General features: G+C 36.2%; 1 protein-coding gene across 1 annotated transcript in view; it reads right to left on the bottom strand.

The window, feature by feature from the left end:
• LOC133985228 (E3 ubiquitin-protein ligase rnf213-alpha-like) overlaps positions 1 to 12,554 on the bottom strand; it is a 43,341-nt gene extending 30,787 nt beyond the window's left edge. Inside the window, 17 exon segments of the mRNA XM_062424824.1 lie at positions 175 to 364; positions 2,602 to 2,724; positions 2,817 to 2,915; positions 3,060 to 3,194; positions 3,495 to 3,654; positions 3,795 to 3,850; positions 3,949 to 4,141; positions 6,142 to 6,342; positions 6,785 to 7,044; positions 7,202 to 7,473; positions 8,147 to 8,352; positions 8,484 to 8,630; positions 8,810 to 9,000; positions 9,833 to 10,303; positions 10,570 to 11,304; positions 11,930 to 12,045; positions 12,452 to 12,554. Of these exon segments, the coding sequence (XP_062280808.1) occupies positions 175 to 364; positions 2,602 to 2,724; positions 2,817 to 2,915; positions 3,060 to 3,194; positions 3,495 to 3,654; positions 3,795 to 3,850; positions 3,949 to 4,141; positions 6,142 to 6,342; positions 6,785 to 7,044; positions 7,202 to 7,473; positions 8,147 to 8,352; positions 8,484 to 8,630; positions 8,810 to 9,000; positions 9,833 to 10,303; positions 10,570 to 11,304; positions 11,930 to 12,045; positions 12,452 to 12,551 (3,655 nt within the window). The 5' untranslated portion in view covers positions 12,552 to 12,554.
• Positions 12,555 to 14,636: the final 2,082 nt, after the last annotated feature.

Genomic DNA, 14,636 nt, shown 5'->3' with positions numbered 1-14,636 from the left:
ATGTGAGACAGGCTAAAAAATTCCACTGCCTGCCCACCTTCACTTTCCTTCATTTAATAACAAATTTCTTTCACATGCACAGTTTATTATCAAGAATGACAAAAACCTACACATTATTAAAGAGTTCATTTCCAGTCAATGTTGTAACACTATATTTTAAATTATATTATTTACCTGTCATTTGGAAGACAGTTTTGGCCATGGGCCAATTTAAGAGGTGCTCAAATATCAAGTCCTCTCCTTCAATGCAACCTCCTGTGGCATCTGTGGGCCATGACTTCACCAAAACAACAGACATCAGCTTCCCAAACTTTGTGATATCATGTGTCTGCAATAGAGCTGAAACTGCTCTGCCAGATTTATCCTGAAATCACAGAATGCACAAAAATGTGTCTTATGTCTTATGTTTTAAGATTGAGGGAAAAAACATGGACATGCAATATTTGTCATGAACAGTGGTGGATTAAGATATGGGTGGTATGGTCATACGGGCAGCATCTTGCAACATAGGGCACACATACCAAAAAAAACAAAAACCTGATCGCTTTTCTGTTGCTTTTACATGTCAATGTCAATGACCACAATTCCTACTGTAAATATATAATTCCACAGACACATTGTTTCATTTTTCTGGGTTGTGTGTTAAATTGTTAATAATATAAAATCAGTCTGCACACCACCAAAGGGAACTGGTTTAATCTTGACTCTTGGTTGACACTGCTGAGGGATGGGTAATATTGATATATAAGTGTGTTGTTCTATTTGTGATAAATACAATCAATTTGTATTTATATACTATAAATATTTATATTCTTTGTACTTTAATTATTTTTAGTATTTGTGATTGTTATGATTGTATATAAGTTTGGTATTTATAGTTGTTAATTATATCTATCTCTATTGATCGATATATATATATATATATATATAGATATATAGATATATTCATACAAGCTACAACTGCCACTGGTCATGGTGCTACAAGGTTAAGCCAATCTATGTCAAACAAATGCCTTTGGGAGTATCCATAATTAAAGCACTGTAACATGAATGATAATTTGTTATACAATGGATATATAACCTTCACCATTCTTTATTTGAATACAAAAAGATATCCTTGGGCACCTACAACTCAAGGTTTAAGGTTAATTTGAATTGTTATTTATAACAATTACAATTGCATATTATATAATGCAGGATTGCACAATGAAATAATTTTATTTATTTATTTATTTGTATTCATTTAATTTGTACTTACACATTTACTTTATTAGGAACACCTGTGCAATCTAATACATAATGAAAAAGTACACTGTATATTGAAAAGTGTTCCTAATATTTTACCCCCCTCACGTATGTTAATAAGGTGGACAAAGTATTATAACACTTTTCAATACACTCCAGTACAACACCACTACCCACTACAACCTCACTAATAAACATAAAGTAGAATGTGTCAAGAAAAACTGAAAATGTACAAGCTTCAAAAAGTAGAATTTAGGGCAGAGCTGTTGTATTGGATTGCATTATATTCCTAAAAAAAGTACTTGGTGAGTGTACACACAAGTTTTTACAATATGTGCAAAACAGATATACCGTAAAAAACGGTGTCTTATACACCGGTCCGTCCTATACACCAGTAAAATGCAGAGAGAGGTTGGATATGATTATAGGTACGTAAATGGCCGTCCACACTAAAAATGATAACTATAATAATAACTATAAAAATAATGATGTGAGCATCCACAATTATGAACTATAACGACATAAACAGTGGTTTCAAGCATGCGCTGCACGCTACAGCTGTGTTGCTAATGAAAATAGATAGGCTATTGATGACCCATTACTGCTGTATGTAGTACGGAAAAATAAATCAGGTGGGTTCACTGGCAGGTGCTGATTCAGTGTGTTGATCAGAAGAATTTCAGACACTAGTTTGGGACAGCAGCTGATGTTGAAGCGCGACTTCATAGCTTTTAGCTTTTATTGAGCTGTGGCAGAGACACACAGTATGAGCAAAGATCTGAAGCCTAAAATATTCACTAACTTTGTTGTTTTTAGATGGAACAGAGCATTATGCTTGGTTTGACTCTGGGACTGACAGAGTCTGAGGATCGTGAGCTTGGTGAGCCTTACAGCAATTTGAGCGCAACACAGCGACAGCTCTGATGAAGAGTTTTTGGGACTCAGTGAGCGTACATCTTCACACTGTATCAAATATGTAAAGTTAATGTGTTCTTTTAAAAGCTTTAATTGAAACTCATAGCCTAACCCGAACCAAGTCAGAGTTAATATTACCCGTTCAGTTAAGCAAATCATTACCGGACCATTAACCATTAACTATGAACCCAACACACTGTTTCAGGTATAATATGTGTGTTTTGTTGCGTTTCAAATAAAAGTAAATTGAAACATTTTGGAGTAGAAACGTATGTGTTTATAAATGAATAGTTACTGGTGCATTCAAATAAATCAGTCTTTAATAGAAAAGCTTTTTTCCCAGCATGACACCCCCCAAAATAGACTTTGTCTTACACCGGTGCAACTTATATACCGGTTTTTACATCATATTGTATTAACTGCTTATTATCAAAATCATACCTGACAAACAGTTTCAATCGCCTCCAAAGCACATTTCTCCATTGGGCTGCATAACAGCGGACTTGTCTGGCTTAGCTCTTCCATCTTGTTGGAGTAGATTCCAACTTGATTCTCTGGTTTTTCCTACCACATAAGCACATACTCTTAGTTGTTTTTTTAGTTTATTTCTCAAGTTTACATTCAAAGCATGTAAACACAAACAAATCCAGTCTTACCTGTTTTAACTTTCCTTCAAAATCCTCAATGAAGGTGGTTCTCCAGAAAGAAGTATGTTGCTCATGACTGAAGGATAGTGAGAGTAACTTGTTCCATACCTAGAAAGAGACATCCTATAGATTATTTAGTACCTCTGCTAAGTCACAATATATGTAGGCTACTGCATACCACAAGAGACACTAGAAAAAAGAACAATTTTAACAATCACATACAGTATATTACAACAATTCAATTCTGCTTACCTTCATTTCACGTGGTACAGAAAATTGTGTAAGACTCCAATCATTCAGCAGTTTGTTTTGGAAGGTAGTTCTTCGCCATTTTCTCATTGTTTCTAATGTCTCCCCAATTGACTCTTCATGAATTCTCTCTCTTGACTGGAATAGCAATTATAACACATTAATCATGGATATCTATTCACTGCTTGCATTTTAGACTTTTAATGATTAATTTGAAAATACTTTATTTTTTTATACTTTATTTACATGCATGGAACAAGTGTGTAGACTTTTCACAAAAGTAGTCAAATACTTAAAAGACAAAAACAATCAAATAATTGACAACATCATGTTAATTAGTTGAATAATTTATTGTCCTCAATAGAAGATAGATACAATAGATATTTCAAGCCTCAATAAAAGTGTGGCTTGTCGAACAGACTGACAGGTGACGCTCACCTTGGAATCAGTGCAGTCGTATGCCTTTGCAATCAGACAGACAAGATCAAGGAACTTAAGAGGGATATCACAGCGGTCTGGATCTGTTGTGTGATCGCAGATTGAACCAAGAAGCCGCACTGCAGTTTTCAGGCAGCATTCTCCATATTTGTCATCAAAACTATGGGAAGAAAATATTTGAATTATTGTTGTGTATGAATTCATTTTGCTATCAATATATTGTATATAATAAATTCATAGACATTACTGCACAGATTCTGTATTACAGTTACAGCTTTTTTCTTTTCTTTTTTTCTCTACCTTTTTTCGCGATGGCTTTCTTTTTTGATGAGATGAGATGCCAATTCTTTCAAAGCCTGTAATCCAAATAACATAGCTAAGACTTGAACTTTGTAGACATAACAGAATGAGGTAAAATTCAAACAAGTGGTAGCTTCAACTTAAGAATACATACGCTGTAGTTTGAGTAATTTATGCCAGATCTGACAGTGAATTGCATGTAATGAAGATTGTCAAGGAGCTCAACTGACACACAGGATATGAAGCTCAATAGATCATCCACACTCAGCAGGGACATCCAAGAGTGCACAAGAAGACGATCAATGTCCATCAGGTATGCACGGTCTTTCATGATTCCGATCAGACTCCTAATATCAAGTCAGAGTGGATAATGGTGACCAGGTGTTGAGGGGGGAAAAAAGAAAAATCAGGATATCCCCAAGAAGCCTAAACCCTTCATTAGTTCTACAGCTTAAAGACAGTGTAAAGTGAATTCAGACATTTTCTTCTAAACACATTAAATAGGTCATAAATGTATTTATAAAAAATGTGTAAAAAGCATTTCAACCCTTTTAGATTTGAATTGTGGAGCTAGGCTTCACAAACTGTGTTTCAAGATTTCTGTGTTCAGGATTTAGTGGGCGGGTCTGAAAATTGGCATAAACCCGCCCCTGCCGCTGTAGTGGTATAAATACATTCAGCGCACACTACTGCTACTACTACAGTCTATAGTTAGCCAGTTAGCTGAGTTAGCTGCCGAGTTAGCCGCCGAGCTAGCCACCGAGTTAGCCGCTGAGCTAGCAGCTGAGTTAGCAGCAGAAAGCTCTCAAACGTAGCGCCCATGTTTCGGGTAGAGGTGGTGACTTTGATTGACAGGTGACACTTGGTAGGGGGCGGGGTTTCAGCGAACTCGGCGGGCACGCCCACAGCGTTTGGGAGCAAAGACAGAGGCTGATTTTTACACAACTTTGAAGCCTAATTTCATATATTTGGTGATTGTTTTAATCATTCAAATTTGGCAGGGGGGTTAACAACACACTTTTAGTGGTATGTCAAACTCAGAACACATATTTATTCTTACTTTACATGGACTTTAATGAAAGACCTAATTGTTTTTTCATATTCTGCCATATGAAGAGGATGCCCTCCTCTACTATCAACTTTATTGCGATTGGATAATTTTTATAATATAAATTTGGGATTGTTTTCTGTTTTATTCTGGTGCCAGTACCTATGCAGCTGCATCTGCAACTGTTTGGAAACACTGCATCTGTGCAAAAAATATTATATATAATATAGGTTTTTCATTCTAGCCAATATACAAAAAGCACCATAACTCTCAAGCTATATGCTATGCTTCTGTACATTTATATGAGCACACATGGTCTTTCTCAAGAATGCAAAACCAGTCCAAAATGTATTTAAAAGGAAAAGCCAGTGAAACTCATTGACAGTAGCTGCCTCTGTTAGTGGCCATTACAGCTGGGAGACCAGACATAATGCTTGAAAGCAGCCATTTTTTCATCTAACACCCCATAAATAGAACATATTAATTGTAAATTGATCTGGCAAACAAAAAATAAATTTGTAGAAAACTGATTTCAAGTCAATGGAATGTAATGTCAATCTGTTTCTTCAATTCCAAGCAGAATTAAGAACTATTTCTCTTTTTAAAAGACTATTCGCCAAAGAGAAATCAGACATCTTGACATCAGACATTAGTGTAAATGCCAAAAAATGACATATGTTCTTGCTCTTTCAGTGAGTTGAAAAAAACATACTTTTGTTTTTTCTTTGCTATACTACAGTATCTCTATCCTTGCAAAGTGGACAGGAACCACAAAATCCCAGTTCAGGCTATGATTCTAATTTGTGCTGAGTCAGTGGCACGAATCTAAGCTTTAGTTTTAGACTGTTTTTTAATTGAGGTTGCATTAATGTCTTTTTACGGTTTTCTATTTGTTTTTGTTAAGTTATTGTAACAACACACCACCCTTTGTTTTTATGTTGTTTTTTTCATCTATTGTTTACTTTTAGTATATCCATTATTATTATTTTTAAATATTAGTGCAAAAGTGGGTGCTCTGTCTAGAGAAATTCCTCAACCAAGTTAAGATCCCTCAAATATGCATATTCTTGTTCCAGTTACTAGGTACTTGGACCAACTACTCCAGACTATACTTGGTTGTGAAATACATACATTACAAAGAACCACTGGCTTGTCTGGGATTTGTGGGTATTAAAGTCAAAAATTGTAACAGCTACCTCATATTGCTCTTTAGGGCTACTGATATTTTCCCAGATATTTCAAAAGGTTCTGTACATGTGCTTTACAGAGGAAAAAACTAAGAAAAAACACTTTACATACCTTGCATCTCCGTTGTAATTTGTTCCCTTGCTCTGCCCCAAACCAGTCCAGGAGTCAAACTCTGGATTCAAGACAGGTGGAACTGACTCAAATGGCTTGCTTTCTACTCTCAGTAGGTGAATCAGAGGAATGACCAAGACCCACTTCTCAATCTGGCATTGACGAGCATTGTTGCAAAGCATTCCAACAGCATCTGCAACTCTATGCAAGTGGAGAAATAAGTGTTTAACTTTATTATCTTTAGAGTAGAAGAGCTTTTTATTGGGAAAAAACAAAAAATATTATTCAGAGCACATGAGAAAGCACAACATGAAAGTGATTACCCACATTGCCTTTAATTTTAAGTTGACTCTTGTCTACCTAATTTGGCAAGCAAAACTTTGAATGATGTATGAGATCAACAGGCAGGGTCTTTTGACTGATACTACTTAAAGGCCAAATATTAAAGCTGACTGAACATTTAACTTAAGAATGATCTCCTTACAAAAAGCTCAGGCTAATAGTCACCATCGTCTTCTATTAAAACTAAAATCTGACCACCTTTTTTTAATCAATCTATTTTAATTCATAAAATGTAATCTTTATCATTTTCATAATGTACTGCTGTTTTTTCATGATTTAACTTAAATTATACATTAGTTACCGTTTCTTATCTGGTAAAGAGCTCGTAAAATCTTTCCAGAATGAGAGGAACTGGTTAGGCGACATCTTAGGCAGGCAGAGAAGATCACATAGATCGGATATTTGTTGATATGTAATGTGGGCTTTCAGATACTTGTTGTAAACAAGCAAACTAATAATTCCTGCATGAAGAGGTTGTAAAAGGATTTCTGTTTTTTCTTTCCCCTTTTTGGGCTTGGCAATGATGTTTTCCTCCAGAAAACGTTTAAGGAGGACTTCAACCTGAAAAAAGTAAAGGAATAACGTAATATCTGATGGCAAACATCTTATATTCTGATCAGAGTGTTTGGTGGAAAACAGTAAATATTTATTAAATTTGTCTTAGATTTTAGGGGACCAATTTGTGAACATGTACGTTTATAGAATCTTTGACATTTACCTGTTCTGGACCATACGGTAATCCCCATGATCTTTCTATGCCATCATGAAGAACAGGATGGCTGTATGCACACATGAACTGTCTTAGCAGGACAAAGAAGTTGTCGACATTTTGTTCATTCCAGGTTGTAAGAAGGTCAAAGATTATCTTTAGCATTTCCCAGCCAGCCTGGTCTCTCCCTTTTATTATAGGTCCTGCAGGAGATTTCCAGAAAGACCAGAAACTGCTCTTCAGATCAGGATGGATGACATCATCATACTGGTGCCATTCTCCTTAAAAGTTCAACAGAAAAATAATTACAGGGGTCAGTAATGTCTTCTGGTCCACTGCATATGTTTAATTGTTTCAACAGCAAGGCAAGTCTGGTACAAGTAGTTAATAAAGATGCATTCATACTAAGCAAGGCCCTTAATTTCACGTTGGTAAGGGCACAGTCTAAAGAAAAACATTTAATTGAGGAAGCTGAAATCTCAGACTGAATTTTCAACTAAATCATATGATGAATGACTCCAGTGGTAAATGTCTTTGTTCTGTGATTCTTTTATTGCTTATTTCTTCTTCGTATTTTTGTCTGTTTTAGTGCTATAGTTTGCATGATTGTGTGTCATTCATTTTGTCTGCACCTTTTTATGTAGCTTAGCCATAGCTCTCTTGTATCAGAGTTTTCAAAGCTCAATAGGACCTATCTGGTTAAATAAATTATCAAATCTAAGTATGTGTTTATGTTGCGGTACTAGTTGTTTAAACACAGTAATGTATACATACATACATACATACATACATACATACATACATACATACATACATACATACATACATTTATTTATGTATAGACAGAAAATTAACAAAAATAACACCCTATTGTTGTGAGAAAAGAAACTATATGCTAAAGAAAATAGTAACATGAATACAATTTGTGTCTGAGCATGAATGAGTCTACTATACCTTTGGGTGTTAACTGTTCCTGTTTGATTGACAGGCACCTGTTGATGTATTGATTTCCGTCTTTCTGATAGATTGTCTCATACATACACTTATAATAATTTCCACTGGGTTTGTAAACAGCATATTTGTAAGGAATGCTCTCATGTATGCTGTTTTTGTGGATCAAAAGTCGCTGCTCAATAAGATAGCTCTTGTCCCCTAGAGACCTGTGAAACAGAAGCAGTTATTATTAGAGTTGGGGCATGCAGGTAAGGAACAAACATCGGAACACATTGGTTTCCAATGGAAAATTTGCAAAATATGTTATCATTGTGAAAAAAAGCTAAATAAGGCATACTTAGAGAAGTTCATTGTTCTGCCCTCATCCCAGTTTCCAAACAATTTTTCAGATTTCAGAATAACCAAATCCTTCTCTGGATCCAGATGTAAGTCTTTCGAAGTGACAGCATGGAAGTACACAGGTATTTGTTCACCGACTGATGAGCTAAAGAAAAGGGAGTACAAAAATGAGTATGCAAACTTCATATATTCTAAATAAAATTTAAAAATCAAAATAGTTTGTAATAGGTTAAAATACATAGTATCATACACAAATAAATACTTTAGATTAGGAAAACATTTTGATTCTTGATTAAATTTCCTATAGCCTATAGTGTAACTTACATGTGTGTTTTCTGAGGTTCAATGGCTTTTTTCAGGATATCTGCTGAAACTAGCAGATCACCTTCAGCATCACTCTGGCTGGTAGGATCTGCAGGCATCTGTGACCTGGAGACATCTACGTTGCTGTTATCTGATTGCTGTCTCTTTGCCTGGTGTGCGTTCGTTTTCCCATCTGATTTGTTGCCAGCAGACTGTGAAAGTTGGAAATGGTTAAAAACTAAACCAATGATGATCAGATGATCAGGATGTTACCTTATCTGCTGTAGAATATACAGTATACAGTAATAACATCAGGTTCCAACAAAATGTGTCCATGGGAATCTGATGTCCAGCCTTATCAGTTGTCTAATTTAGAATGACCATACCTGATAAGTCTCATGGTTTGGTAATGATATACATTTTAATGTCTTTACTTCTAAATTGAGCCATTGGATATAGGGCAAATTAATTAACATTAAACAGTTATGGTAAATGGACTGTACTTATATAGCGCCTTTCTAGTCTTTTCGACCACTCAAAGCGCTTTACACTACAACTCATTCACCCCATTCACACACATTCATACACTGATGGCAGCTACCACGCAGGGTGCCAACCTGCACATCAGGAGGAAGCTAACCATTCACTCACATTCATACACCGTTGGCACAGCAACAGGAGCAATTAGGGGTTAAGTGTCTTGCCCAAGGACACATCGACATGTAGACTGGAGGAGCCGGGAATCGAACCGCCAATCTTCCAATTGGAGGACGACCGCTTTACCTCCTGAGCCACAGCCCGCCCACAGCCGCCCAGTTAATAGTCTGTACCCATCACAATAGTTTTAATGTCAAATTGATGAATATTGTTACTGTAGATATTATGACTACGATAATTATCATCTTATTTGAGTCTTCCAGAAAATCAGAAAGTGAGTAAAACATCTTTTTAAAAAGTGTTTTTGGTCAGTTTGAGAGTTAAACACCATCAAGAATTTCTGAAATGGCTAATGGGAAAAGTTGTTTCCACAGTGTGGCAAATTACCTTATCTCCAGTACTCTGGTGTTCTTTCCTGTAGGTTTGTTGGGTGACTGGTTGCAATTCCGTGTTGGTGCAATTTTCATTGCTAGACTCCTCTGGCATCTCAGACAAATTTTGTGTCTGAGAGGTTGTCTTATTTTCATCTAGTATTTCAGGAGACGTTTGCTCATCAGGTGTTTGCTCAGGCCCTTCAGGTGCTTTTGATTTTTGTGAAGATGCAGAATTAGACAATGGCCTGGAATGAAAGCCAGTTTGGTTATCAGCAAGAACTGTCACAGCATCAGGGCTGCTTCCTGTGTTAACATCTGATGGTGTCTTTGTTTGTTGCTCTGGTTGGCTGTTGCTGTCTAGTTTGCCATCTGAGAGTGTCTGGCGGAGGGATGAAGATGAAATTCTGGTTTCCATAGTGGCTGTAGAGTCCTGTGGTGAAACATGATCCGTAGTTGGCCCCAAGTCATCACTGACTAATTGCCCCTGAAAAGATACCAAATGGTTATCTTAGCAAATAGGAATTAGCAAGTAGGCAGATATAATGCCATTGGGTAGGTTGGTAGGTGGGTTTATGGCTGTTTGAAAATAAGGAAAAGTAATCATAATAATAACACAACAATTTTAATTAATTAATTAATATTATTATAAGCAGCTGATTAAATTGTATGATTGGCTTTAATAATTAAAGCTCTTTATATAAAGATACTCTGATATGAATTAATGGGAAACTGAAAGTGAAATACTAGTACCTCCATGTTTTTGGCTGTCTTTCGTGTAACTGGACATGGATCAAGTGAAGGCTCGTTTTTTTTGGTATTTGGCTCATCTACGTGATGTCTCTGACCTTGACCTTCTTTCCTCTTATTTTGTTCAGTGAATGTACGCCGTTCAGGGTTTTCATTATCTTCTGGACTCTCTGAGAGATTCTGTGTCTCATGAGAGATTGTATTTTCTTTATCCTGTTCTGAGGCAGACTGCTTTGCCACTGGATCATATTCTTGAGGTGTTTGCTTTGTTGATGCAGATGCAGTAGAGCCGGTTTCTTGAGTTGATGCTAGTGATGATGCAGAATTAGACAGTGGCCTAGGATGATTGTCACTTGGTTCATTGTCAGGAATTTGCACTGCATCAGGGCTGTTTTCTGTACTTATATCTGATGGTGTCGCTGTTTGTTGTTCTGTGAGTTTATCAGTGGCATGTGTAGGAGAGGGTGGTGACATGGAAACAGACAGGTTTGATCCAGCGGCTGTCTCTCTGCATGTCTGAGCATTACTGTTGGGAGCACATGCTGTACCTGATAGCCTCTCTTCTTCTTTGCAACTCTCTGTGACCTGTAGCTTCCTGGCAGTGACTGAGAGTGTCTGGTCAGTGGATGAGGGTGTGGTTTTGAGTTCCGGTATGGTTAGGTTGTCATTGTTAGCGGACAAGTCCAGTCTTGTTTGACCATCTCCGGCAGGCCCTGATTCATCTTCGCCCCGCTGTCCCTGAAAAAGAGTCTAAATAGTCAGCTCAGCAGATAGTTTAGCAGAAGTTTCACTTTGTCAAACTTTCCCCAGAGGTTAAGTTACTCTGGAGGCAGAAATAATCTAATTAGTTGCATTAAAAGCCAAAAAAACCCCCACAATTACACAAGTTAATAAAATGGAAATGTCTATTGTGAGTAAAACCAGATGTCATCTGTTGGGATAATCAAATATACTTGATACAGTGCCTTTTTTGTAGCCTCTTATTATTTTGCTAGGCATCAACCTTATAGTACAGGTGTCTGTAAAACTCATAGAGGCTCTCAAAAGTCTATAATACTGAAACTTAATTATAACCACATTCCTGCCACTGCAGAAACCTGTTCTACTGTCCTTGGCTTTAGTTCTTATTTGCTCTACCACTCTAAATCATATCTGTGTAAACTAGACAGAGGAAACATGTTTCAATTTCAGCAATATGAAACAAAGATTCAGATTCTGATTGTGAAAGAATGCTGAAACAGAATGGGCTCTCTTTCTGTTTTCTTTTTGAAAAGAAAACAATTGCTCAACTTCAAACTTTACTTTAAAATTTGAATTAGCATAAAAATTCTGAAAAGATAATGAAACATGTCAGTCATTTCACCTTAATCTGGGCACTCTTTTCTTGCTCTTCTTTAACGTCTTTAGGAACCTGGTCTTGATTTTCCTTTTGGTTCCTCTCCTCAGCAGTGACTGAATGTTGTGCTGGTGTGGCAACATCTGAGTAACGATTATTACATATTAATTAGACATATCTAACCACAGTAAATGTTTCAGTTTTAGTGTTTTACCATACTCCCACCTTCATATGGGATGACAGAATAATAAATTACAAACTTTTAAGAAAAACTTACCAACAACTAGAAACCAAACTGAACCATCAGCTACCATATAGTACATAAATGATACGTCATTAAAATCTATATACAGCACTGGCATCAGTATATTTGTGTTGTAACAGCCGAGGCTTGTGTTTTCTAATCTTAACTCTATGGTCAAAAGTACACCTGGAACATTGTTTTATGGTTACACATAAAAAAGCTTTTATTGGCTTGGTCAAGCTTTTATTGGCTTGTTTAAAAAGGAAGAAAAAAAAACAATAATAATAATTTTCAGGAAAGCTTACCTTGGGTCCTATTTTGAGTCAAGGCAGATAACTTGAAGCCACATTCAGGACAGAATTTATATGAACTTTCCACTTGAATCCCACAATCAGGGCAGAACATGATGTACCTGTTAAAAAAACACATTATGAATGGGGGCAGACATTGTGATGTACTTGTTGAATATTTAAGTAGAAATTATGAAACTTTCAGAAACTTAGTTTTCCCATTTATTTTAGTTATTTCCGAAAATTAAAGTAGATAAGAATTGTACTTCAGGAACTTATCTGTGTGAAGACTAGTTTAACAGGCTGCTGTACTTAATAGTAATTTGGCATGTTAAAAAACTACATAAGGTTTTGGGTCTTTCTGTTTCATATTTGTAATAATCCTGCAATATTAAAAAATAATTTAGGCTAATGTGTCTTACTTCCTTCTTGCTCTCTGATTTCCTCTTTCTGTGCCAAATTCTTTCACCTAAACACAGTGCAGGATTATCTTAGCAAATCTCCTAAGAATCAGTCGGAAGCACTGACACACAACACATATATTAAGGCCTTTCCCTTAATTCCCATTTGAGATTAATAAAGTACTCCATCTACGTACCCATCTATCTGGAATATTGTAGCCAGCATAACTTAATGCATTATTCTCAAATTCAGTTTATCAGTTGAGCAGAAACACTGATTGACTTGTTCAAATCACTTACCTTGTTTGCTCTGCTTCCTTACATGGTCGATACTAAAATTCTGAGCTGATAGCTGACATTAAATAGCTTACTGAGGGTCATGCATTTACTTTTAGTTTCATTTACAGTAAAAAGTGCGGCTGTGGATTTGTGTTACATTTTCCCTTAGAACTAGTTTTGAGGGCATTTTAATAAAGTACTCTACCTGGAATATTATAGCCAACATAATTTATTGCATTATTCTCAAGATCAGTTTATCAGCTGACCAGTAACATTAATTGACTTGTTCAAATCACGTACCTTGTTTGCTCTGCTTCCATGCATGGTTAGCAATGAAACTGTGAACAGACGATGTTCCTTATATAAGTCAAGCATTTACTTTCGTTTTCATTTACAGTGAAGGGTGTGGCTGTTGTTTTGTGTTAAGTCATCCTTAAAGAGAACACATTTTGAAGGCATTTTTCAAGCAGAATGTCATTATCACTTACATAATATAAAACATGAAAATACTAATATATAGACTGCTTTTACAAAAAGAAGGAAGCATAAAGTGCATTTCAGATGAGAATAAAGAAAATATTTCTTTAACATCTGAAACAGCTGTGTATTTAAAACTATATAATACATAACATACACTATATTATCATTTTATAGAGGACAGTGCCCCAATACTGATGTTTTGGATCTGGACAGTATTACCATGCCCACAATGTTCAGTGACATGTTCTACACTGCACTACACAGACATACTCATTAGCAGCCATTAGGTGGCAATATTGATTTATCTAAAACAATTTCTCTCTCAAAACCTCATTCCCTATCAAGACGCTACAGTCATGACTTTATGATCAGACCATAAATAGGACATAAATCTAACTAAAACAACACTGCGCAGTGGAATTTACCTGATAGACAATACTAAGTACTAGTGCTATAATAGTAGTTCTAATTAGGGATGTCCCGGTCCGATATTTGGATCGGATCGGCCGCCGATATTAGCAAAAAAATGCATATCAATATCGGATCGGCCTGCACGGGAAAATCCCGATCCGGACTCCCGATCCAGTTTGTTTTCCAAACTCCGGTCCGTGTTTTCCAGCGCACCGATGTAGGTAAGCCTTGGTTTACACTCTTGTTGTTCAAGAGCAGAGCACTGATGCCAATTCACTTTGTGTGGTTAATTGACTATTTATTATTTTGTCTATTTTGTGTTTATTTAACCCTGTTAAGAATAAACAGGTCAGCTTCTCATTACCAACCATTGTGGATTATTCAAACTAACCTAATTAGGTTGGCTAGTTGTTCTTAAGAGTAAAACCCTTTTCAACATGAGTATAACAACAAAATAAGTAAATATCTTTAATCTTTAATACATGCTTGGATCGGCCGGTATCGGTATCGGCCGATGCTAAAAGCTACAATATCGGTATTGGATCGGAAGTGCAAAAAGCTGGATCAGGACATCCCTAGTTCTAATGTCTCCTTGTTTCATGTAAACTTTTAACAATCTGAATGATTGT

Source organism: Scomber scombrus, chromosome 8 (genome assembly GCF_963691925.1).
Source record: "Scomber scombrus chromosome 8, fScoSco1.1, whole genome shotgun sequence".
Classification (NCBI taxonomy): Eukaryota; Metazoa; Chordata; class Actinopteri; order Scombriformes; family Scombridae; genus Scomber; species Scomber scombrus.
The sequence above is the reverse complement of the archived record's forward strand: the minus strand, read 5'-3'. Positions and strand labels throughout refer to the sequence as shown.